This window comes from Pseudophryne corroboree, chromosome 7 (assembly GCF_028390025.1).
Source record: "Pseudophryne corroboree isolate aPseCor3 chromosome 7, aPseCor3.hap2, whole genome shotgun sequence".
NCBI classification, from domain to species: Eukaryota; Metazoa; Chordata; class Amphibia; order Anura; family Myobatrachidae; genus Pseudophryne; species Pseudophryne corroboree.
Window position 1 is genome coordinate 246463818 of NC_086450.1, and position 27420 is coordinate 246491237.

At 49.6% G+C, this 27420-nt stretch overlaps 1 protein-coding gene across 4 annotated transcripts in view; it reads right to left on the reverse strand.

Annotated features, from left to right (window-relative positions):
• Positions 1-27420, reverse strand: part of CCDC14 (coiled-coil domain containing 14) — a 217331-nt gene that overhangs the window by 154322 nt on the left and 35589 nt on the right. For 3 of the 4 annotated variants that reach the window (XM_063934068.1, XM_063934070.1, XM_063934069.1), the window contains exon 3: positions 372-447. In XM_063934068.1, coding sequence (XP_063790138.1) covers positions 372-447 — 76 coding nt within the window. Of the gene's footprint in view, positions 1-371; positions 450-27420 lie in introns of those variants that run through there. The other variant, XM_063934071.1, reaches the window with a different exon arrangement.

A 27420-nucleotide genomic window follows, 5' to 3' on the forward strand; every position in this document is an offset into this window, starting at 1 on the left:
GATCATGCCAAGATGAAGCAACAATTAAAGAGCTTTGTTGAGTGCCATCTAGTGGCTGCGGGCGATAAAACAATTGAATATCGCCCATAGGTTCCCAATTCACATGTATAAGATATTATGAGAGAGATGCATCAAGGCTCGGATGTAGATAAAGTGGAGAGAAAAAAGTACTAATCATTCAGCTCATGTCATTTTTTTTAAACAGCCTGCAAAGTGAGTTAGGAGCTGATTGGTTGGCTCTTTATCTCTCTCCAAGCTTTGATAGATATGTACCTATAACTTTTTCTGGATTAATAGCATACAATGTGACACCTTTTTATTTTAAAAATAAAATACAGTACTTCCAGGAAAAAACATTTGCCTCTTTGTACCTGGTCTTCAGAGTCAGTGGAGCATAACGAGTAACCAGAATCTAGAGATGTGGTAGAGATTTTTCTTACTGCAGCCCTATGAAGAGGACAGAGTTGTTTGATTAATGTTATAGGGCAGAAAACAAAATAGATATAATTATTCTAATCACTGTATGAGAACAAGTCTGTACCATGAGCATAAAAGATGTTACTAGCAGCTAATTCAAGTGATTGATTAGTGGTGGTTGGTTCTTACTCCAGAACCAGGTGTCATTGCCTGCGCTGCTGTGAGATTGTCCACAGTCCTTCTCCTCCTTAAGACCCGACCCTTCTTCCTAATAGGTCTATTCCTTAGGTATGACCTTCAATGATTTATAATCAGTGGTGGTCTATGGACAATGTTGAATACTGTACTTTAGCCATCTATGGGGGAGAAGCAGATGGTTTCCTGCCATCGATGATAAAGACCAACCAGACAGTTCCCCTCCCAACATTGTGTCGGGACATGGAGCATAGCCCTGCCTCCAACACCCGCAAAGCCCTTCCCCAAGTCACCGATTGGTCAGTAACCCACCACACAGTAAAGAAGGGATAACCATCAATGGGTGAAACCACTGATGGTTTCCTACCAGATGCCTTCATACTATCAATGTTAGTCATCAATGGTACCATCAATGGATAACCCACTGATGGCCATCCCTACTATTCCTCTACTTCCTCCCTTCTCAAGATTTCTGTCCCTTCCTCTCATATATAGCCTGTCCCTCTATTGCTGTACTCTTTCGACCCTGCTAAAGACCTCACCCCCTACCTGTATCCCTGCCCATTCATCACCTCTATAGCCTGTCTTTCTATTCCTGTATTCTCTCCAGAGCTCTGCATCGACCAGAGAGACTCTCCTTCTAGGTGTAAGTGGGAGGAGTAAAGATGTTTAGAGGCCCATACATACTAAAAGATTTTTAGCTCAAAGCAGCTCACTTTTGGCATTTTAAGTTGCTTTGAGCTCAAAATTTACTGGTGTGTATGGGCGGGCGATGAGCGCTGAGCACTGATGCGCGCTCCCGCATCATCACCAGCGAGGTGGGTAATCGTGTGTTATGCACACAATGTTTTGGCCACCTCGCTGCTTGTTCATCCATCACTCAGTGTGCACGGCACCTAGCGATGATGGGTGTACTGTCCTCAGCACTCCGGCTCCACCCCGCTTCTTCCCCAAGCCCCAAACTCATGAAGCAGCAGCACGCTAGACAGGAGCGCTTAGTGACCAGGTATCCACTGGCCACCAAAGATTACATTATGTATGCCAGTAATATATACATTGCTGGCAGAGCCAAGCAATGTATATATTACTGCCACCACTGCCCAATGATTATTTATGCCAGTAATATATACATTGCTGGCTGAGGCCAGCAATGTATGTTCTGGCACCACTGGCCACCAATGTTTATGTATAATATATACATAACAGGAATTTGATACCGACCAGTAATTCCTTTTCTTCTAGTCCGTAGTGGATACTGGGGTCTTGTACTTTAGTACCATGGGCTATAGATTGAATCCACTGGAGCCTGGCACTTTAAAACATTTAGTGTGTATGTGTGTGCTGGTTCCTATCCTCTATGCCCCTCCGACCGGACTCAGTCTAGGAAAACTGTGCCGGGGAGACGGACATACCATGAGAGAAGAACAATACAACTGCGGTGAGGCAACAAGCCAACACACAACCATGAACATAAGGAGGGTGCTAACCACAACAGAGGGTAGAAGCACCAAACTAACCCGGATAGCACAGCTATCCCAACATAATGGGACCACAACGCTGGTCCAACCAAATACTTACACAGGTAAGCAGGAACGAAGCACTGAGGCGGGCGCCCAGTATCCACTATGGACTAGGAGAAAAGGAATTACCGGTAGGTATCAAATTCCTATTTTCTCTTACGTCCTAGTGGATACTGGGGTCTTGTACTTTAGTACCATGGGTTAGTACCAAAGCTCCCAAAACGGGTGGGAGAGTGCCGAGACCCCTGTAAAACCGCCTGACCAAACTGAAGGTCATCCTTGGCCAAGGTATCGAACCAATAGAGCTTAACAAACGTGTTCGAACCAGATCAAGTTGCAGCTCGATACAACTGTAGGGCCGATGCACCCCGGGCAACCGCCCAGGAAGAGCCCACCAACCTCGTCGAGTGGGCCTGAATAGACGTTGGCAACGGCAGAGCCCCCGAAACTTAGGCCTGTTGAATGGTCAACCAGAGCAAACGAGCAATAGATTGCTTAGAGCTGACCGACCAATCTTTGAAACATCATAAAGGACAAACAGCGAGTCAGATTTCTGATGACGGGCCGTCCTTTTAACATAAATCTTCAGAGCCATGACCACATCCAAGGATTCAGGACCAATGGAAGCATTAGACAACACCGGAACCACAATAGGCTGATTCACATGAAAAGCTTACACCACTTTCAGCAAAAACTGAACACGGGTCCTAAGTTCCGCCCTGTCTGCATGAAAAATCAGGATAAGGCCCCTAATTCAGGGGCACGTCTGGCAGACGCCAAAGCCAATAACATCACCGTCTTCCAGGTGAGAAATTTTAACTCCACCCTATGTAAGAGTTAAAACCAATCCGATTGGAGACCGGACAGAACCACATTGGAGGTCCCACGGAGCTATGGGAAGTACAAAGGGCGGTTGCATATGCAGAACACCCTTCAGGAAAGTCTGCACTTCAGGCAACATGGCAAGTTATTTCTGGAAGAAAATAGAGAGCGCCGAAATCTGGACTTTGATGGAGCCTAAACGTAGGCCCATATCCACTCCCGCTTGCAGGAAAAGTAGAAAACGACCAAATCTAAATTCCACGGGAGAAACATTTCTACTTTCACACCAGGAAACATACTTTTTCCAGATACGATGATAATGTTTCGACGTAAACCATCTTCCTGGCCTGGACCATGGTGGAAATAACTCGGGAGGGAAGACCCTTTCTTGCTAGAAACTCCCTCTCAACTTCCAAGCCGTCAAACGTAGCCGCTGTAAGTCTGGATAGACGAACGGATCTTGCTGACGAAGATCGTCTTGGAGTGGCAGAGGCCAAGGATCCTCTAGAGCCATGGCCAGATGAGAGTACCACGCCAGTCGAGGCCAATCCGGGGCAATTAGAACTGCCAGAACGCTTTCCCTTCTTAGCCTTTTTAGAACCACTGGGAACAGCGGTAGAGGAGGGAACAGTTACACAAACTGGAACGTCCACGGTGTCGTCAGCGCGTCCACTGCTACAGCCTGCGGATCCCTCGATCTGGAACAGTAACGGCATAGCTTCTTGTTGAGACGAGAAGCCACCAGAACTATCTGCAGACAGTCCCACCGGTGAATTAATTGTTGAAACACCTTGGGATGTAGGCCCCATTCCCCCGGATGGAGGTCGTGCCTGCTAGAATGAATATGGCTGAGATAGCCCTTGCGTTGACCTCCGCCCAGAGGAGGATTTCTGACAACTCTCGCATCGCCGCTCTGCTTCTTGTTCCCCCTTGTCGGTTTATGTACGACACCGCCGTAGCGTTGTCAGATTGAACCTGGATCGCCTGACCCTTCAGGAGATGGGAGGCTTGTAGAAGAGCAATTGTAAACTGCCCTGAGTTCCACGATGTTTATCAGTAAAGCAGATTCCTGAACTGACCATAACCCTTGGAATTGCGCCCCTTGGGTCACTGTTCCCCAACGCTGAAGGCTGGCATCTGTTGTCAGTAGAATCCACAAGTGGGTATTGAAACTTCTGCCCTCTACTAGGTGAGGAATTTGAAGCCACCATAATAGAGAAATCTGGGATTTCGGAGATAGGGTCACTTCCTGATGCTTATGCAGGTGAGAACCCGACCACTTGTCCAGCAGATCCAGCTGAAACGGTCGGGCATGAAACCTGCCGTATTGGATTGCCTCGTAAGCAGCCACCATCTTGCCCAGTAATTTGATGCAAAGATGTATAGACACCCTGCGAGGACTGGAGTACAGAGCGGACCATAGCCTGGATAGTCAAGGCCTTGTCCATCAGGAGAAACACCTTTTGGAAATACCGTATCCAGTATCATTCCCAGGAACTGAAGACGCTGGGTCTTGAAACTGGAAATGGTCGCCCAAGATGGCGAACCTGAGGTTAGCCTGATGAGGGGGGCCACATGGGAATGTGTAGGTAAGCATCCTTTACATCCAGAGACACCAGGAACTCCCCTTCCTCCAGAGCGGATACCACCACCCTCAAAGACTCCATCTTGAATTCGAACACCCGCAGATACGGGTTGAGAGACTTCAGATTCAAGATGGGGCGAACTGAACAGTCTGGCTTGGGAACGACAGAAAGACTGGAGTAAAAATAAGATTTTAAACCTACCAGTAAATCTTTTTCTCCTAGTTCGTAGAGGATGCTGAGGACTCCATAAGGACCATGGAGTATAGACGGGCTCCGCAGGAGACATGGGCACTCTAAGACTTTAGAATGGGTGTGCACTGGCTACTCCCTCTATGCCCCTCCTCCAGACCTCAGTTATGAGAATGGTGCCCAGAGGAGACTGACAGTACGAGGAAAGGATTTTTGTTAATCCAAGGGCAAGATACATACCAGCCCACACCATCCACACCGTACAACATGGAACATACGAACCAGTTAACAGTATGAAACAAAACAGCATCAGCCAGAGACTGATCAAAACTGTAACATAACCCTTATGTAAGCAATAACTATATACAAGTCTTGCAGAACTTCGTCCGCACTGGGACGGGCGCCCAGCATCCTCTACGGACTAGGAGAAAAAGATTTACCGGTAGGTTTAAAATCGTATTTTCTCTTACATCCTAGAGGATGCTGGGGACTCCGTAAGGACCATGGGGATTATACCAAAGCTCCAGACAGGGCGGGAGAGTGCGGATGACTCTGCAGCACCGATTGAGCAAACATGAGGTCCTCCTCAGCCAAGGTATCAAACTTGTAGAATTTAGCAAAAAAGTGTTCGACCCCGACCAAGTCGCCGCTCGGCAAAGCTGCAATGCAGAGACGCCTCGGGCAGCCGCCCAAGAAGAGCCCACCTTCCTAATGGAATGGGCCTTTACCGAATTTGGTAACGGCAATCCAGCGGTAAAATGAGCCTGCGGGATCGTATTACAGATCCAGCAAGCAATAGTCTGTTTAGAAGCAGGAGCGCCAACCTTGTTGGCTGCATACAGGACAAACAGTGCCTCTGTTTTCCTAACCCGAGCCGTCCTGGCTACATATGTTTTTTAAGGCCCTGACTACATCAAGGGACTTGGAATCCTCCAAGTTACCCGTAACCACAGGCACCACAATAGGTTGGTTCATATGAAAAGATGAAACCATCTTTGGCAAAAATAGAGGACGAGTCCTCAATTCTGCTCTATCCACATGGAAAATCAGATAGGGCCTCTTGTGAGAGACAAAGCCGCCAATTCGGACACCCGCCTTGCAGATGCCAAGGCCAACAACATGACCACCTTCCAAGTGAGAAATTTTAACTCAACTGTTTGAAGAGGCTCAAACCAGTGAGATTTTAGGAACTGTAACACCACGTTAAGGTCCCACGGTGCCACTGGGGGCACAAAAGGAGGCTGGATATGCAGCACTCCCTTTACAAAAGTCTGGACTTCTGGGAGAGAAGCCAATTCCTGCTGAAAGAAAATTGATAGGGACGATCTCTGTACCTTAATGGAGCCTAACTTTAGGCCCATATCCACTCCTGTCTGTAGAAAGTGGAGAAAACGGCCCAGATGGAAATCCTCAGTAGGAACATTCTTGGCTTCACACCAAGATACATACTTCCTCCAGATGCGGTGATAATGTTTCGCAGTCTCCTCCTTCCTAGCCTTAATCAGAGTAGGGATGACTTCCTCCGGAATACCCTTCCCCGCTAGGATTTGGTGTTCAACCGCCATGCCGTCAAATGTAACCGCGGTAAGTCTTGGAACACGCATGGCCCCTGCTGCAACAGGTCTTCCCTGAGAGGAAGAGGCCACGGATCTTCTGTGAGCATTTCCTGAAGATCTGAATACCAGGTCCTTCGAGGCCAATCTGGAACAATGAGTATTGTCTGCACTCTTTTTCGTCTTATGATTCTCAGTATTTTTGAGATAAGCGGAAGAGGAGGGAACACAAAGACCGAATGAAACACCCATGGCGTCACCAGGGCGTCCACCGCTACTGCCTGAGGGTCCCTTGACCTGGCACAATACCTCCGAAGCTTCTTGCTGAAGCGTGACGCCATCATGTCTATTTGAGGAAGTCCCCACTGACTTGTTATCTCTGCAAAAACTTCCTGATGAAGTCCCCACTCTCCTGGATGGAGATCGTGCATGCTGAGGAAGTCTGCTTCCCAGTTGTCCACTCCCAGAATGAAGACCGCTGACAGAGCGCTTACGTGATTTTCCGCCCAGCGAAGAATCCAGGTGGCTTCCGCCATTGCCACTCTGCTCCTTGTCCCGCCTTGGCGGTTTACATGAGCCACAGCTGTGACGTTGTCTGATTGAATCAGAACCTGTAGGTCACGAAGAATATTCTCCACTTGTCGTAGGCCGTTGTATATGGCCCTCAATTCCAGTACGTTGATGTGTAGACAAGCCTCCTGGCTTGACTATAGTCCCTGAAAATTTCTTCCTTGTGTGACTGCTCCCCATCCTCGGAGGCTCGCGTCCGTGGTCACCAGAACCCAGTCTTGAATGCCGAACCTGCGACCCTCGAGAAGGTGAGCACTCTGCAGCCACCACAGGAGAGACACCCTGGCCTTGGGGGACAGGCTTATTTTCCGATGTATTTGTAGATGGGACCCCGACCACTTGTCCAGAAGGTCCCACTGAAACGTCTTCACATGGAACCTGCCGAAGGGGATGGCCTCATAGGTCGCCACCATTTTTCCCAGAACTCGAGTGCATTGATGGACTGACACTCTTCGGTTTTAACAGGTCTCTGACCATGTTCTGGAGTTCCTGGGCTTTTTCCATTGGGAGAAAAAATAAGATTTTACTCACCGGTAAATCTATTTCTCGTAGTCCGTAGTGGATGCTGCGAACTCCGAAAGGACCATGGGGAATAGCGGCTCCGCAGGAGACTGGGCACAACTAAAAGAAAGCTTTGACTACCTGGTGTGCACTGGCTCCTCCCACTATGACCCTCCTCCAAGCCTCAGTTAGGATACTGTGCCCGGAAGAGCTGACACAATAAGGAAGGATTTTGAATCCCGGGTAAGACTCATACCAGCCACACCGTATAACTCGTGATACCATATCCAGTTAACAGTATGAAACATAACTGAGCCTCCCAACAGATGGCTCATAACAATAACCCTTTAGTTAACAATAACTATGTACAAGTATTGCAAACAATCCGCACTTGGGATGGGCGCCCAGCATCCACTACGGACTACGAGAAATAGATTTACCGGTGAGTAAAATCTTATTTTCTCTATCGTCCTAGTGGATGCTGGGAACTCCGAAAGGATCATGGGGATTATACCAAAGCTCCCAAACGGGCGGGAGAGTGCGGATGACTCTGCAGCACCGAATGAGAGAATTCAAGGTCCTCCTCAGCCAGGGTATCAAATTTGTAGAATTTAGCAAACGTGTTTGCCCCTGACCAAGTTTTAGCTCGGCAAAGTTGTAAAGCCGAGACCCCTCGGGCAGCCGCCCAAGATGAGCCCACTTTCCTCGTGGAATGGACTTTTACTGATTTAGGATGCGGCAATCCAGCCGCAGAATGCTCCAGCTGAATTGTGCTACAAATTCAGCGAGCAATAGTCTGCTTAGAAGCAGGAGCACCTATTTTGTTGGGTGCCTACAGGATAAAAAGCGAGTCAGTTTTCCCGACTCCAGCCGTGCTGGAAATATAAATTTTTAAGGCCCTGACTACGTCCAGTAACTTGGAATCTTCCAAGTCCCTAGTAGCCGCAGGCACTACAATAGGTTGGTTCAAGTGAAAAGCTGATACCACCTTAGGGAGAAACTGGGGACGAGTCCTCAATTCTGCCCTATCCATATGGAAAATCAGATAAGGGCTTTTACATGACAAAGCCGCCCATTCTGACACACGCCTGGCCGAAGCCAAGGCCAATAACATGACCACTTTCCACGTGAGATATTTCAAATCCACAGTTTTAAGTGGCTCAAACCAATGTGATTTTAGGAAACTCAACACCACGTTGAGATCCCAAGGTGCCACCGGAGGCACAAAAGGGGGCTGAATATGTAGCACTCCCTTTACAAATGTCTGAACTCCAGGCAGTGAAGCCAGTTCTTTCTGGAAGAAAATCGACAGAGCCGAAATCTGGACCTTAATGGAACCCAAGTTTAGGCCCATAGTCACTCCTGACTGTAGGAAGTGCAGAAAACGACCCAGCTGAAATTCCTCTGTTGAGGCCTTCCTGGCCTCACACCACGCAACATATTTTCGCCAAATACGGTGATAATGGTTTGCGGTTACTTCTTTCCTGGCTTTTATCAGCGTAGGAATTACTTCCTCCGGAATGCCCTTTTCCTTTAGGATCCGGAATTCAACCGCCATGCCGTCAAACGCAGCCGCGGTAAGTCTTGGAATAGACAGGGCCCCTGCTGTAGCAGATCCTGTCTGAGCGGTAGAGGCCATGGGTCCTCTATCATTTCTTGAAGTTCTGGGTACCAAGCTCTTCTTGGCCCATCCGGAACCACGAGTATCGTTCTTACTCCTCGTTTTCTTATTATTCTCAGTACCTTTGGTATGAGAGGCAGAGGAGGGAATACATAAACCGACTGGTACACCCACGGTGTCACTAGAGCGTCCACAGCTATTGCCTGAGGGTCCCTTGACCTGGCGCAATATCTAGTTTTTTGTTTAGGCGGGACGCCATCATGTCCACCTGTGGCCTTTCCCAACGGTTTACCAACAGTTGGAAGACTTCTGGATGAAGTCCCCACTCTCCCGGGTGTAGGTCGTGTCTGCTGAGGAAGTCTGCTTCCCAGTTGTCCACTCCCGGAATGAACACTGCTGACAGTGCTAAGACGTGATTTTCCGCCCATCGGAGAATCCTTCTGGCTTCTGCCATCGCCATCCTGCTTCTTGTGCCGCCCTGTCGATTTACATGGGTGACTGCCGTGATGTCTGATTGGATCAGTACCGGCTGGTTTTGAAGCAGAGGCCTTGCCAGACTTAGGGCATTGTAAATGGCCCTCAGTTCCAGAATATTTATGTGTAGGGACGACTCCTGACTTGACCAAAGTCCTTGGAAATTTCTTCCCTGTGTGACTGCCCCCCAGCCTCGAAGGCTGGCATCCGTGGTTACCAGGACCCAGTCCTGTATGCCGCATCTGCGGCCCTCTTGAAAATGAGCACTCTGCAGCCACCACAGTAGAGATACCCTGGTCCTTGGAGACAGGGTTATCAGCCGATGCATCTGAAGATGCGATCCCGACCACTTGTCCAAGAGGTCCCACTGAAAGGTTCTTGCATGGAACCTGCCGAATGGAATTTTGCTTCGTAAGAAGCTACCATTTTTCCCAGAACTCGTGTGCAGTGATGCACCGATACCTGTTTTGGTTTCAGGAGGTCTCTGACTAGAGATGACAGCTCCTTGGCTTTCTCCTGCGGGAGAAACACTTTTTTCTGTTCTGTGTCCAGAACCATCCCCAGGAACAGTAGGCGTGTGGTAGGAACCAGCTGTGACTTTGGAATGTATAGAATCCATCCGTGCTGTTGTAGCACTTCCCGAGATAGTGCTACTCCGACCAACAACTGCTCCTTGGACCTCGCCTTTATAAGGAGATCGTCCAAGTACGGGATAATTAAAACTCCCTTTTTTCGAAGGAGTATCATCATTTCTGCCATTACCTTGGTAAAGACCCTCTGTGCCGTGGACAGTCCAAACGGCAGTGTTTGGAATTGGTAATGGCAATCCTGTACCACAAATCTGAGGTACTCCTGGTGAGGATGGTAAATGGGGACATGTAGGTAAGCATCCTTGATGTCCAGGGATACCATGTAATCCCCCTCCTCCAGGCTTGCAATAACCGCCCTGAGCGATTCCATCTTGAACTTGAATTTTTTTATGTATGTGTTCAAGGATTTCAAATTTAAAATGGGTCTCACCGAACCGTCCGGTTTCGGTACCACAAACAGTGTGGAATAGTAACCCCGTCCTTGTTGAAGTAGGGACACCTTGACTATCACCTGCTGGGAATACAGCTTGTGAATTGCCTCTAGCACAGCCTCCCTGCCTGAGGGAGTTGTCGGCAAGGCAGATTTGAAGAAACGGCGGGGGGGGAGACGCCTCGAATTCCAGCTTGTACCCCTGAGATACTACTTGAAGGATCCAGGGATCCACCTGTGAGCGAGCCCACTGATCGCTGAAATTTTTGAGGCGGCCCCCCACCGTACCTGGCTACGCCTGTGGAGCCCCCGCGTCATGCGGTGGACTCAGAGGAAACGGGGGAAGAATTTTGATTCTGGGAACTGGCTGACTGGTGCAGCTTTTTCCCTCTTCCCTCGTCTCTGTGCAGAAAGGAAGCGCCTTTGACCCGCTTGCTTTTCTGAAGCCGAAAGGACTGTACCTGATAATACAGTGCTTTCTTAGGCTGTGAGGAAACCGGAGGTAAAAACTTTTCTTCCCAGCTGTTGCTGTGGATACGAGGTCCCAGAGACCATCCCCAAACAATTCCTCACCCTTATAAGGCTCTATGTGCCTTTTAAAGTCAGCATCACCTGTCCAGTGTCGGGTCTCTAATACCCTCCTGACAGAATGGACATTGCATTAATTCTGGATGCCAGCCGGCAAAATATCCCTCTGTGCATCCCTCATATATAAGACGACGTCTTTAATATGCTCTTATGTTCGCAAAATAGTATCCCTGTTTGACAGGGTCACAGACCACGCTGCAGCAGCACTATCTGCAGGTCTCAGTCTAGTACCAGAGTGTATAAATACAGACTTCAGGATAGCCTCCTGCTTTTTATCAGCAGGTACCTTCAAAGTGGCCGTATCCTAAGACGGCAGTGCCACCTTTTTTGACAAACGTGTGAGTGCCTTATCCACCCTAGGGGATATCTCCCAGCGTAACTTATCCTCTGGCGGGAAAGGGTACGCCATCAGTAACTTTTTAGAAATTACCAGTTTCTTATCGGGGGAACCCACGCTTTTTCACACTTCATTCACTCATTTGATGGGGGAACCAAACACTGCCTGCTTTTTCTCCCCAAACATAAAACCCTTTTTTAGTGGTACTTGGGTTAATGTCAGAAATGTGTAACACATTTTTTATTGCCGGGATCATGTAACGGATGTTCCTAGTGGATTGTGTATATGTCTCAACCTCGTCGACACTGGAGTCAGACTCCGTGTCGACATCTGTGTCTGCCATCTGAGGGAGCGGGCGTTTTTGAGCCCCTAATGGCCTTTGAGACGCCTGGGCAGGCGCGGGCTGAGAAGCCGGCTGTCCCACAGCTGTTACGTCATCCAGCCTTTTATGTAAGGAGTTGACACTGTCGGTTTATACCTTCCACCTATCCATCCACTCTGGTGTCGGCCCCACAGGGGGCGACATCACATTTATCGGCATCTGCTCTGCCACCACATAAGCCTCCTCATCAAACGTGTCGACACAGCCGTACCGACACACCGCACACACACAGGGAATGCTCTGACTGAGGACAGGACCCCACACAGCCCTTTGGGGAGACAGAGAGAGAGTATGCCAGCACACACCAGAGCGCTATATACACTATATTGAGTGAATTTTTCCCAATAGCTGCTTGTATATACAATATTGCGCCTAAATTTAGTGCCCCCCCTCTCTTTTTAACCCTTTGAGCCTGCAAACTACAGGGGAGAGCCTGGGGAGCTGTCTTCCAGCTGCACTGTGAAGAGAAAATGGCGCCAGTGTGCTGAGGGAGATAGCTCCGCCCCTTTTTCGCTGACTTTTCTCCCGCTTTTTTATGGATTCTGGCAGGGGTATTTATCACATATATAGCCTCTGGGGCTATATATTGTGATATATTTGCCAGCCAAGGTGTTTTTATTGCTGCTCAGGGCGCCCCCCCCCCAGCGCCCTGCACCCTCAGTGACCGGAGTGTGAAGTGTGTATGAGGAGCAATGGCGCACAGCTGCAGTGCTGTGCGCTACCTTGGTGAAGACTGGTGTCTTCTGCTGCCGATTTTCCGGACCTCTTCTTGCTTCTGGCTCTGTAAGGGGGAAGGCGGCGCGGCTCCGGGAACGAACACCAAGGCCAGTTCCATGCGGTCGATCCCTCTGGAGCTAATGGTGTTCAGTAGCCTAAGAAGCCCAAGCTAGCTGCAAGCAGGTAGGTTCGCTTCTTCTCCCCTTAGTCCCTCGATGCAGTGAGCCTGTTGCCAGCAGGTCTCACTGTAAAATAAAAAACCTAAAATAAACTTTCTTTCTAGGAGCTCAGGAGAGCCCCTAGTGTGCATCCAGCTCGGCCAGGCACAGAAATCTAACTGAGGCTTGGAGGAGGGTCATAGTGGGAGGAGCCAGTGCACACCAGGTAGTCTAAAAGCTTTCTTTTAGTTGTGCCCAGTCTCCTGCGGAGCCGCTATTCCCCATGGTCCTTTCGGAGTTCCCAGCATCCACTAGGACGTTAGAGAAACCCTCTTTAGTTCAGTGTCCAGAATCATGCCTAAGAAAGATAGCCGAGTCGTTGGAATCAACTGTGACTTTGGTAGATTTATAATCCAGCCATCATGCTGCAGCACTCTCAGGGAGAGCGACACGCTTTTCTGCAATTGATCTCTCGATCTCGCTTTTATCAGGAGATTGTCCCAGTACGGGATAATTGTGACTCCCTGTCTGCGCAGGAGCACCATCATTTCCGCCATTACTTTGGTAAAAATCCTTGGGGCCGTGGAAAGCCCAAACGGCAACGTCTGAAACTGGTAATGACAGTCCTGTACAGCGAATCTCAGGTACGCCTGATGAGGGTGATATATGGGGACATGAAGGTGTGCATCCTTTATGTCTAGTGACACCATAAAATCCCCCCCTTCCAGGCTGGAGATAACTGCCCGCAGCGATTCCATCTTGAATTTGAATTTTTTCAAGTACAGGTTTAGGGATTTTAAATTTAGAATGGGCCTGACCGAGCCATCCGGTTTCAGGACCACAAATAGGGTTGAATAGTACCCCTTCCCCTGTTGAACTAGAGGAACCTCGACAACCACTTGTTGTTGACACAGTTTTTGAATTGCAGCTAAAACTATCTCCATTTCTGGGGAAGAAGCTGGTAAAGCCAATTTGAAAAACCGGCGAGGAGGCACGTCTTCGAATTCCAGCTTGTAGCCTTGGGATACAATTTACATTGCCCAAGGATCCACGTCTGACTGAACCCAGATGTGGCTGAAGAGTCGAAGACGTGCCCCCACCGGCGCGGACTCCCTCAGTGGAGCCCCAGCGTCATGTGGTGGATTTAGTAGAAGCCGGGGAGGACTTCTGCTCCTGGGAACTAGCCGTAGCAGGCATTCTTTTCCCTCTACCCTTACCTCTGGCGAGGAAGGAAGAGCCCCGACCTCTTCTAGACTTATGCGACCGAAAGGACTGCATCTGATATTGTGGTGTTTTCTTTTGCTGTGGGGGAACATAAGGTAAAAAAATAAGATTTTACTCACCGGTAAATCTATTTCTCGTAGTCCGTAGTGGATGCTGGGACTCCGTAAGGACCATGGGGATTAGCAGCTCCGCAGGAGACTGGGCACAACTAAAGAAAGCTTTAGGACTACCTGGTGTGCACTGGCTCCTCCCACTAAGACCCTCCTCCAGACCTCAGTTAGGATACTGTGCCCGGAAGAGCTGACACAAATAGGAAGGATTTTGAATCCCGGGTAAGACACATACCAGCCACACCAATCACACCGTATAACTCGTGATACTATACCCTGTTAACAGTATGAAATATAACTGAGCCTCTGAACAGATGGCTCAACAATAACCCTTTAGAGTTAGGCAATAACTATAAACAAGTATTGCAGACAATCCGCACTTGGGATGGGCGCCCAGCATCCACTACGGACTACGAGAAATAGATTTACTGGTGAGTAAAATCTTATTTTCTCTGACGTCATAAGTGGATGCTGGGACTCCGTAAGGACCATGGGGATTATACCAAAGCTCCCAAACGGGCGGGAGAGTGCGGATGACTCTGCAGCACCGAATGAGCAAACTCTAGGTCCTCCTCAGCCAGGGTATCAAACTTGTAGACTGTTGCAAAAATGTTTGAACCCGACCAAGTAACAGCTCGGCAAAGTCGTAAAGCCGAGACCCCTCGGGCAGCCGCCCAAGAAGAGCCCACTTTCCTCGTGGAATGGGCTTTTACAGATTTAGGGTGCGGCAGTCCAGCCGCAGCATGTGCAAGTTGAATCATGCTACAGATCCAGCGAGCAATAGTCTGCTTAGAAGCAGGAGCACCCAGCTTGTTGGGTGCATACAGGATAACTAGCGAGTCAGTATTCCTGACTCCAGCCGTCCTGGAAACATATACTTTTCAGGGCCCTGACTACGTCCAGTAACTTGGAATCCTCCAAGTCCCAAGTAGCCGCAGGCACCACAATAGGTTGGTTCACATGAAAAACTGATACCACCTTAGGAAGGAATTGGGAACGAGTCCTCAATTCCGCCTTATCCATATAAAATACAGATAAGGGCTTTTGTATGACAAAGCCGCCAATTCTGATACACGCCTGGCCGACGCCACGGCCCACAGCATGACCACTTTCCACGTGAGGTATTGTAGCTCCACGGATTTAAGTGGCTCAACCCAATGCGACTTCAGGAAATCCAACACCACGTTGAGATCCCACGGTGCCACTTGAGGCACAAACGGGGGCTGACTATGCAGCACTCCCTTAACAAAAGTCCGAACTTCAGGCAGTGAAGCCAGTTCTATTTTGGAAGAAAATCGATAGAGCCGAAATCTGGACCTTCATGGAACCCAATTTTAGGCCCATAGTCACCTCTGACTGTAGGAAGTGCAGAAATCGACCTAGCTGAAATTTCTCCTTTGGGGCCTTCCTGGCCTCACAGCACGCAACATATTTCCACCATATGCGGTGATAATGGTTTGCGTTCACTTCTTTCCTAGCTTTAAATAGCGTAGGGATAACTTCCTCTGGAATGCCCTTTTCCTTCAGGATCCGGCGTTCAACCGCCATGCCGTCAAACGCAGCCGCGGTACATCTTGGAACAGACAGGCCCCCTGCTGCAGCAGGTCCTGTCTGAGCGGCAGAGGCCATGGGTCCTCTGAGATCATTTCTTGGAGTTCTGGTTACCAAGCTCTTCTTGGCCAACCCGGAACAATGAGTATAGTTCTTACTCCTCTCCTTCTTATTATTCTCATTACCCTGGGTAAGAGAGGCAGAGAAGGGAACACATACACCGACTGGTACACCCACGGTGTTATCAGAGCGTCCACAGCCATCGCCTGAGGGTCCCTTGACCTGGCGCAATATCTTTGTAGCTTTTTGTTGAGGCGGGACGCCATCATGTCCACCTGTGGCCTTTCCCAACGGTGTACAATCATTTGGAAAACTTCTGTATGAAGTCCCCACTCTCCCGGGTGGAGGTCGTGTCTTCTGAGAAAGTCTGCTTCTCAGTTGTCCACTCCGGGAATGAACACTGCTGACAGTGCTAACACATGATTTTCCGCCCATCGGAGAATCCTTGTGGCTTCTGCCATCGCCATCCTGCTTCTTGTGCCGCCCTGTCGGTTTACATGAGCGACCGCCGTGATGTTGTCTGACTGGATCAGCACCGGCCGGTGTTGAAGCAGGGGTCTAGCCTGACTTAGGGCATTGTAAATGGCCCTTAGTTCCAGAATATTTATGTGTAGGGAAGTCTCCTGACTTTTCCATAGCCTTGGAAGTTTCTTCCCTGTGTGACTGCCCCCCAGCCTCGAAGGCTGGCATCCGTGGTCACCAGGACCCAGTCCTGTATGCCGAATCTGCGGCCCCCTAGAAGATGAGCACTCTGCAGCCACCACAACAGCGACACCCTGGCCCTTGGAGACAGGGTTATCCGCCGATGCATCTGAAGATGCGACCCGGACCACTTGTCCAACAGATCCCACTGGAAAATCCTTGCATGGGACCTGGCGAATGGAATTTCTTTGTAAGAAGCTACCATCCTTCCCAGGGCTCGCGTGTATTGATGCACCGACACCTGTATACGTATTAGGAGGTCTCTGTCTAGAGACTACAACTCCTTGGACTTCTCCTCCGGGAGAAACCCTTTTTATCCTGTTCTGTGTCCAGAACCATACCCAGGAATAGTAGACGCGTCGTAGGAACCAGCTGTGACTTTGGAATATTCAGAATCCAGCCGTGCTGTTGTAGCACTTCCCGAGATAGTGCTACTCCGCCGAACAACTGCTCCCTTGACCTCGCCTTTATAAGGAGATCGTCCAAGTACGGGATAATTATTTCGGCCATTACCTTGGTAAATACCTTGGTGCCGGGGACAGACCAACGGCAACGTCTGGAATTGGTAATGACAATCCTGTACCACAATTTTGAGGTACTCCTGGTGAAGAGGGTAAATAGGGACATGCAGGTAAGCATCCTTGATGTCCAGTGATACCATGAAATTCTCCAGGCTTGCAATAATCGCCCTGAGCGATTCCATTTTGAACTTGAACCTTCGTATATAAGTGTTCAAGGCTTTCAATTTTAGAATGGGTCTCACCGAACCGTCTGGTTTCGGTACCACAACATTTTGGAATAGTAACCCCGGCCTTGTTAAAGGAGGGGTACCTTGATTTCACCTGCTGGAAGTACAGCTTGTGAATTGCCGCCAGTACTACCTTTCTCCGAGGGCAGCAGGCAAGGCTGATGTGAGGTAACGGTGAGGGGGTGATACTATTTGCAGAACCTAGGGATCCACCTGTGGGCAAGCCCACTGGTCCCTGAAGTTCCAGAGACGCGCCCCTACCGCACCTGTCTCCACCTGTGGAGCCCCAACGTCATGCGGTGGACTCAGAGGAAGCGGGGGAAGATTTTTGATCCTGGGAACTGGCTGCTGGTGCAGCTTTTTCCTTCTTCCCTTGTCTCTGTGCAGAAAGGAAGCGCCTTTGACCCGCTTGCTTTTCTGAAGCCGAAAGGACTGTACCTGAAAATACAGTGCTTTCTTAGGCTGTGAGGAAACCTGAGGTAAAAAAATTTCTTCCCAACTGTTGCTGTGGATACGAGGTCCCAGAGACCATCCCCAAACAATTCCTCACCCTTATAAGGCAGAATCTCCATGTGCCTTTTATAGGCAGCATCACCTGTCCACTGCCGGGTTTCTAATACCCTCCTGGCAGAATGGACATTGCATTAATTCTGGATGCCAGCCGGCAAATATCCCTCTGTGCATCCTTTATATCTAAGACGACGTCTTTAATATGCTCTATGTTAGCAAACTATTATCCCTGTCTTAGAGTATTAATATTATCTGACTGGGTATCAGACCACGCTGCAGCAGCACTATTTATGCTGAGGCAATTGCAGGTCTCAGTATATAACCTGAGTGTGTGTATACAGACTTCAGGATAGCCTCCTGCTTTTTATCAGCAGGCTCCTTCAAGGTGGCCGTATCCTAAGACGGCAGTGCCACCTTTTTTGACAAAGTGTGAGCGCCTTATCCACCCTAAGGGATATCTCCCAACGTGACCTATCCTCTGGCGGGAAAGGGTACGCCATCAGTAACTTTTTAGAAATTACCAGTTTCTTATCGGGGGAACCCACGCTACTTTACACACTTCATTCATTCATCTGATGGGGGAACAAAACACTGGCTGCTTTTTCTCCCCAAAAATAAAACCCCTTTTATGTGGTACTTGGGTTCATGTCAGAAATGCGTAACACATTTTTCATTGCCGAGATCATGTAACGGATGTTCCTAGTGGATTGTGTATATGTCTCAACCTCGTCGACACTAGAGTCAGACTCCGTGTCGACATCTGTGTCTGCCATCTGAGGTAACGGGCGCTTTTTTGAGCCCCTGATGGCCTTTGAGACGCCTGGGCAGGCGCGGGCTGAGAAGCCGGCTGTCCCACAGCTGTTTTACGTCATCCAGCCTTCTATGTAAGGAGTTGACATTGTCGGTTAATACCTTCCACCTATCCATCCACTCTGGTGTCGGCCCCACAGGGGGCGACATCCCATTTATCGGCCTCTGCTCCACCTCCACGTAACCTTCCTCATCCCACATGTCGACACAGCCGTACCGACACACAGCACACACACAGGGAATGCTCTGACTGAGGACAGGACCCCACAAAGTCCTTTGGGGAGACAGAGAGAGAGTATGCCAGCACACACCAGAGCGCTATATAATGCAGGGATTAACACTATAACTGAGTGATTTTTCCCCCAATAGCTGCTTGTATACATATATTGCGCCTAAATTTAGTGCCCCCCCTCTTTTTAACCCTTTGAGCCTGAAAACTACAGGGGAGAGCCTGGGGAGCTGTCTTCCAGCTGCACTGTGAAGAAAAAATGGCGCCAGTGTGATGAGGGAGAAGCCCCGCCCCTTTTTCGGCTGACTTTCTCCCGCTTTTTCTGGAATACTGGCAGGGGTAATTTTACATCTATATAGCCTCTAGGACTATATATGATGTAGATTTGCCAGCCAAGGTGTCATATATTGCCCTCAGGGCGCCCCCCTCAGCGCCCTGCACCCATCAGTGACCGGAGTGTGAGGTGTACATGAGGAGCAATGGCGCACAGCTGCAGTGCTGTGCGCTACCTTGGTGAAGACCGAAGTCTTCTGCCGCCGATTTTCCGGACTCTTAATGCTTCTGGCTCTGTAAGGGGGACGGCGGCGCGGCTCCGGGAACGAACACCAAGGTCGGGTCCTGCGGTCGATCCCTCTGGAGCCTATAGTGTCTAGTAGCCTAAGAAGCCCAAACTACCACCTGTTAGGTAGGTTCGCTTCTTCTCCCCTTAGTCCCTCGCTGCAGTGAGTCTGTTGCCAGCAGATCTCACTGTAAAATAAAAAACCTAAATATACTTTCTTTCTAGGAGCTCAGGAGAGCCCCTAGTGTGCATCCAGCTCAGCCGGGCACAAGAATCTAACTGAGGTCTGGAGGAGGGTCTTAGTGGGAGGAGCCAGTGCACACCAGGTAGTCCTAAAGCTTTCTTTAGTTGTGCCCAGTCTCCTGCGGAGCCACTAATCCCCATGGTCCTTACGGAGTCCCAGCATCCACTTAGGACGTCAGAGAAATGGCCCTAATGGCTTCAATCATTAGTTGCACCCCTTTAGCCAGGGATGCATCCCCCCCGATGCATATTACCATCACCGTCCCCTGTATCAGAGTCGGTATCAGTGTCAGCTTGCATTATCTGGGCAAGTGTACGCTTTTGTGGGTATATAGGTGGGGGTTTTGATGAAGTAGTGGGGGCCAAATACTGTAACCCCTCCACAGATTTCCTCAAAAACTGCGTCTTTCTCTCAGTATGTGACATCCTTGTAGAAATCTGGGATATCATTCCCCTTAAAGAATCCACCCATGGGGATTCGTATTCAGGAGGTTGAGATAGTACATTGCAGTCCTGAGTACATGGGATAGACTCCTCAGGAGAAGATAAGCACTCTGGAGCACAGGACACAGAGTCCTTAAACATGGTAATGTGGGATACACATACACACACACACACACACACACACACACACACAGAGGAAAATGTCAGATACAGTTTACCCCAGAGTACCTTCAGAGAGTCACAGAGTCTAAGGAGCCAGCCACACAGTGACCTTGTGAGCAGTTATGATAAAAGCCCGGCGCTGAGTAACCAACCTTAATAGGTTGAATATTACTAACAATGCACCCCCCCCCCCCCACCCTCTGTAACACCCTGGTACCGCAGAAACTGCAACTATCTGGAGGGTCAGCGCTCTCTGTCAGCGTCTTCTTGCATGTCTGCAGGGAAGAAAATGGCGCAGGTGAATGCTGGATCCGCTGAGAAGCCCCGCCCCATGTAATGGCGCGCAGCATCCCGCACAAATTTGATTATACTGGCCGGAGGTATCTATGCTAATAGTAGCTGGATTAGCCCCTGTTAGTGTCTGTGACGAGTGTAGGGTTACCGCGCTGGCCCAGGTCGCCCCTCCAAGCACCTACACTAAGTGTTGCTGAGACTTCCTGGAGCGCAGCCTGTCAGAGCTGCACTCCCACCCTTGAGCCGCCATACCCGCCGGCGACCCGCTAACCAGGACACCAGCGCTGTACTCACCACCTTCAATCTTCTGGCTCTGTTAGGGGGTGGCGGCCGTGCTGCGGGAGTGAGCGGTCACCTCATGGGCCTCCCCCCCCCCCCCCCAAGTCCCATGAAGCAGGAAGGCTATTGCCAGCAGCCTTCCTGTACCTAATGTTCTAATAAAATAAAATAAAAATAAAAAACTAAGAAAACTCCCAAGAGCTCCCCTAGCTGTGACCAGCTCCTCCGGGCATATTTTCTAAACTGAGTCTGGTAGGGGGGGCATAGAGGAATGAGCCAACCCACACCATTAATCTCTTAAAGTGCCCATGGCTCCTAGTGGACCAGTTTATACCCCATGGTACTAATGTGGACCCCAGCATCTTCTAGGACGCAAGAGAACGCCCTACAAAAGTTTTTGAGTAGCCCCTTGTAAGGTAACTTTTGCTGCGGGTAAAGCTGGTAAGCCAGACTTGAAAAACCTGAGAGAAGGGAGTGTTTGAAATTCCAGCCGGTATCCGTGGGAAATAAGGGTCCCTCACCCAAGGATCCCAGCAGGACTCCGCCCACACGTGGGCGAAGTGTTGAAGGCGAGCACCTACCTGAAAGTCACCTTGCTGCTGGGGCAGTTACGCAGAAGGCTTAGCAGCAGGGGATCCGGTGGTCTGGTCCAGGGAGACGGCATGTACAGATTTACGGGACTTACCACGAGCTCCTCTGGAAGTGGTGGAGACCCCTCGGCCCCTGTCTCTGAACCTTGCCACACGAAAGGACTGCAAGGAGGGTCCGGTGCAAGAGCGTCTAGACGGTGGCGCAGCAAACGGCAGATATGTAGACTTACCGGCCATTGCTTGGGAGAGCCACTTATTTAATTTGTCTCCAAACAAGGCATCACCTGTAAAGGGAAGATTTTCTACACCCTTTTTGGAATCAGCGTCCGCAGCCCATAGACGTAACCACAGAGTTCTGCGTGCTGAGACAGCCATAGCAGTAGTGAGTCCATTTATCTTACACAACTCCTTAATAGCCTCGCTAATAAAATTTGCAGCATCCTGTATATGTTGCAACAGAGTAACGACCTCATCCCAGGGTAGAGAGTCTAAACCATCAATAACATTATCAGACCACTTTACCACAGCCCTGGAGATCCACCCACAAACTATTGTGGGGCGCTGTGCTGAGCCTGCTGCCGTATAAATTGCCTTGAGCGTTGTCTAGAAGGGGAAAGGTAGATACCTCCTCTGAGAAATCTTACATTTTTTTATCAGGGTTTAACCAGGCCTCCCTGGCCAGTGGGTTTAACTCTTTAGACACAGAAAGGTAGCTGAACTCCAGGGTCTAACATTAAAGTATAACACCTCATCTGGTTCCGCCTCCTGATCAGTTATGTGGAGGACCTCCCTTACAGCAAAAATGAGAGCCTCCACCCCAGGGGACAGAAAGATGTCCTCATCCATATCATCATCCTCCACATCTGGCTGATAAGAGTCATAATCAGACTGGAAAACCTGTGGCAGTGAAATTTTATGGGAATCCACTAGAGGGGGCTGAGAAGCCTTCCTGGAATCTGCTGCCTTAATCACACAATTAATGGAGTGCTTTAGCAGCAGCTAGTTCAGAATTTACATTTCTCTAACGTCCTAAAGCACAGGTTCTCAAACTCGGTCCTCAGGACCCCACACGGTGCATGTTTTGCAAGTCTCGTCACAAAATCACAAGTGAAGTAATTAGCTCCACCTGTGGACCTTTTAAAATGTGTCAGTCAGTAATTAATACACCTGCGCACTTGCTGGGTTACCTGCAAAACATGCACTGTGTGGGGTCCTGAGGACCGAGTTTGAGAACCACTGTCCTAAAGGATGCTGGGGTCCACATTAGTACCGTGGAGTATAGACGGGTCCACTAGGTGCCATTGAGAGTGTGGGCTGGCTCCTTACTCGATGCCCCTCCTACCAGACTCAGTTTAGAAAATGTGCCAGGAGGAGCCAGTCACAGCTAGGGGAGCTCTCCAGAGCTTTCCTGGAAAAAATTTATTTTAGAGTTTTTTTATTTTACAGGGAGGCTGCTGGCAACAGCCTCCCTGGGACTAAGGTGGGAGGAGGGAGTAGTGTCCACCCTGCGAGGTCTGAGCCACTTACTCCGCTGACAGGACACTGAGCTCCTGAGGGGATAGATCGTTCCCCGCCACAGGGGATCGCTAACCCCAGCAGCATGCCGCCAACCTCTTACAGAGCTGAAGATTGTGGCGAGTAAATCACCGACCCCCCTAGCAAGCGGGGGGCCGGTGTGAAGATTGCGGCAGCAGGGTAGGAGCGCAGTATTAACTGCGCTCCGGGATGGCTCAGCGGTACATAGTGCGGCGCGCTGAGGGGCGCCCTGAGCCAGCGCTTACAACCTACACTGGTCACAAAGCCTGTCGGGGTCCCAGGATCTCAGCCAGCGTCAATCCTCAGGCCAGTATAATCAGATGAAGAGATGGAAGACAGCGCCATTTTGGGGGCGGAGCTTCTCCTCAGAGCGGACCCAGCAGCGTTCAGCGCCATTTACCTGCCTGCACAGCGCTGATCAGGAGAAAGAAAGTCCCTCCACAGCAACTCCAGCTATCTCTCACGGTACCAGGGGGTTGTAGGGGGGGGGGGGGCGCAGCAATACAACTGTGTATAAGGTGCAGTCAGTGCTGACAAGGGGTCTCCCTTTGGTTATAAGAGCTGTGTGTGGGTTGGCTCCAATCTCTGTCTCTCTTGCCATTCTTAGGGGGGGGGGGGGGGGAGACGACTGTGTGTGTGTGTGTGTGTGTGTGTGTGTGTGTGTGTGTGTGTGTGTGTGTGTGTGTGTGTGTGTGTGTGTGTGTGTGTGTGTGTGTGTGTGTGTGTGTGTGGTCTCCTTTAGAGACTACACACTCCAGGGTGGGACACTGTCATATGCTGCGGAGGTTATGTCCTCCCAGGATGATCCCATTACATGTAATCAGGATAGCACTGGTTTAGCACATATTCCAGCAAAGGAACAGGAGTGGTTTTCCTATATCAAATCTTGGATTTCTCATATTTCAGACAGGGTTGCAAGTAATGAATCCGCAACACAGGTATTACAGAACTCTATGGCAGTATGGCCCAATTCTGGTACCTCAGGACGTTCCGCTATAATACCCCCACAAATGTGAGCTTGATCATGTCATGCAAGATGACACGGATACCGATTCTGATACCACAGATGGTAATGGGGGGAGTGTTGCGGGGGGTCTGCCTCACTTGCAAAAAGGGTGCAATTGATGATAGAGGCTATCAGGGATGTGCTGAATATTAATGATACCACACCTGAGCAGGTTGGGGAGGCTTTTTTCACTGAAAATAAGAAAGCCTTGCTAACCTTCCCTGGTTCAAAGGAATTGAATGCTATATTTGAGAAAGCATGGGAAAACCCTGAGAAAAAATTCCAGATCCCTAAAAGGGTTTCCTTTCCCTGAGGAGGATAGGAAAAAATGGGAAAGCCCACCAATTGTTGACGCATCTGTGTCCAGACTCTCAAAAAGGTGGTTTTGCCTGTTTCAGGATCTACCGCCTTAAAGGAGCCGGCTGATCGAAAGATTGATAATACACTTAAAATCAATGTACACTGCTTCGGGGGACATATTACATCCCACTATTGCTAGGGCATGGATTGCAAAAGCTATAGTAAAATGGTCGGGCACCTTACTTGAGGATTTGGATACGATGGATAGGGGTGATGTTGAATTGTTTTTACGTAACATTCATGGATTCTACCATAATACCTGCTGAATCATGAAAGACCTGGGTTCCATGGATGCGGGAATCTCTTCCATGTCCGTTTCAGCTCGTCGGGGACTGTGGCTGCCCAGTGGTCGGCCGACACGGAATCCAGGAAAAGTGTAGAGTCCCTACCCTACACAGGTCAGGCTCTCTTGGGGAAGCTTTGATTGCTTGGATATCCATGGCTACGGCGGATAAGTCTCCGTTCCTTTCCTCAGCTGCACCTGCTCCGAAGAAATCCTTCTTTTCATCAGAATCGCAGTCCTTTCGGCCCAACAAGCCTAGAGAGGCCAAGCCGTCCAATACCTTCTTTAGGGGAAGTCAAGCTAAGTCCAAGAAACCTGCTGCGGCAGGTTCCCAGGAAACTAAGCCTGCGTCCAGTACGCCGAAGTCCTCCGCATGACGGTGGACCGCACGGCCTGGAGGTGGGGCCAGTGGGAGCAAGGCTCAGACAGTACAGTCACGTCTGGGTATCGTCCGGCCTGGATCCCTGGGTGATAGATATTGTGTCCCAGGGATACAGGTTGGAATTTCAAAATCTCCCACCTCACCGATTTTTCAAATCAGGCTTGCCAGCTCTGCTGGCGGACAGGACTGTCCTACAAGTAGCGGTTCAGAAGTTAGTGGAGGCACACATCATTGTGCCAGTGCCTCCTCATTCGCAAGCCGCGGCTTAATATTCAAACCTTTTCATGGTACCGAAACCGGATGGTTCAGTAAGGCCCATTCTGAACCTACAATCACTGAACTCTTATCTGAAGAAGTTCAAAATGGAGTCTCTCATGGCGGTGATATCAGGTCTGGAAGAGAGGGAATTCCTAGTATCCGTGGATATCAAGGATGTGTACCTCCACATTCCGATTTGGCTACCGCATCAGGCTTATCTCCGTTTTACATTACTGGACTGTCATTTCCAGTTCCAGGCCCTGCCATTCGGCCTCTCTACAGCACCAAGGGTGTTTACCAAGGTGATGGCGGAGATGATAGTTCTACTCCGAAAACAGGGGGTGAACATCATTCCGTATCTAGACGATCTACTGATAAAAGCATCGTCCAAGGAGGAGCTGTTGCAGTCCATTGTACTCACGACCCGCCTACTCAGAGTCCACGGTTGGATTCTGAATCTTCCAAAATCTCATTTGGAACCAACCCGGAGGTTGTCTTTTCTGGGGATGATCCTCAAGTGCAGAGGTATATAACATGTTATATATAACATGTGCAGAGAGAGTTAGATTTGGGTGGGGTGTGTTCAATCTGCAATCTAAATTGCAGTGTAAAAATAAAGCAGCCAGTATTTACCCTGCACAGAAACAAAATAACCCACCCAAATCTAACTCTCTGCACATGTTTATCTGCCTCCCCTGCTGTGCACATGGTTTTGCCAAACTGCTAACAAAAATCCTGCTGCGATCAACTCAGAATTACCCCCCAGGTTCACTATCCAGCATGCTTATTCTACGACAGGATTGCCGTGTCCAAAATCTATGAAGGCCCACTCTACTCATAAGGTGGGGTCTTCCTGGGCGGCTGCCTGGGGGGTGTCTCGGCGTTACGACTTTGCAGAGCGGCTACTTGGTCTGGGTCGAACACGTTTGCCAAGTTCTACAAGTTCGATACTTTGGCCTCTAATGATCTGAAGTTCAGTCAATCAGTTCTGCAGGAGAATCCGCGCTCTCCCTCCTGTTCTGGGAGCTTTGGTACATCCCCACGGTATTAATGTGGACCCCAGCATTCTCTAGGACAGGGATGGCTAACCTTGACACTCCAGCTGTTGTTGAACTACACATCCCAGCATGCCCTGCATCAGTGTTAGCATAGCCAAATAACAAAACTGTAGCAGGGCATGCTGGGATATGTAGTTCAACAACAGCTGGAGTGTCAAGGTTAGCCATCACTGCTCTAGGACGCAAGAGAAAATAGGATTTTGGTTACCTACCGGTAAATCCTTTTCTCGTAGTCCGTAGAGGATGCTGGGCGCCCGCCCAGCGCTTCGTTTTCCTGCAACAGTTATCTGGTTCAGTACAACTTTGTTTAGTTATGTACTGCGTTGTTACTTGGTAAGTAAACTTTCAGCAGTTGCTGAGTTTTTCAAGCTAGTTAGCTTGATGTGCCTTGTATGTGTGAGCTGGTATGATACTCGCCACTATCTGTGTTAAATCCTTCTCTCGAAGATGTCCGTCTCCTCGGGCACAGTTTCTAGACTGAGTCTGGTAGGAGGGGCATAGAGGGAGGAGCCAGCCCACACTCTCAAACTCTTAAAGTGCCAGTGGCTCCTGAGGGTCCCAGTCTATACCCCATGGTACTAATGTGGACCCCAGCATCCTCTACGGACTACGAGAAAAGGATTTAACGGTAGGTAACCTAAATCCTATTTTTGACACATGCTCTTAAAGCTATGTTACAAGTAAGGTGCCTGTGAGCTGGGCCCCTGAGGAGATAAGGAACATTGCTCACACATGAGTGACCTCGCTGAAGACAGGGCAGAATTACAAGCAACACACATAACCAAGTCCACAGACATTATGCAGAAAAACCACAGCGCAGCCCCCTTGTCCAACAACCCGCAGAGACCCTAGAGTGCCCTTGGAGTGACACTGAGGAGCGGACCCAGAACACAGAACAATATCAGTGCAGTGGCGCTACCGCTGGCATGCTCCCCGCTGACTTTGACCCCCTGGTACCAGTTTAATCCGTCTGTAACAGTTTGGTCCTGGAGGAGCAGCGTGCATGCAGCCTTGATGATCCGCACCAGCAAGAAAATGCACCTTCCCGCCGCTGGTCCTTCTCTGGGAAGCAATGGCTCGCGGTCCCTCATAAGATTATACTTGCCACAAGTGTAAAACACATAAGAAATGTCTTCTACAGTGCACACAAAGCCTTAGATGACAGAGAGCACTGCAGGGCTAATAGCCCTGAGCCAGTTACATCCGCGGCGGGCACTGCAGCTCCGGGCCCATGACCACCGTGTGACATGCCGCCAAACTGCACCGGGGACCCGCTAACCGGGGCACCGGTATAACTCACCGCACCTGGCTTCGGCATCTGTTAAAGGGTGGCAGCTAGCTGCTGGCGTGGGCACACATACTGACGATGAGT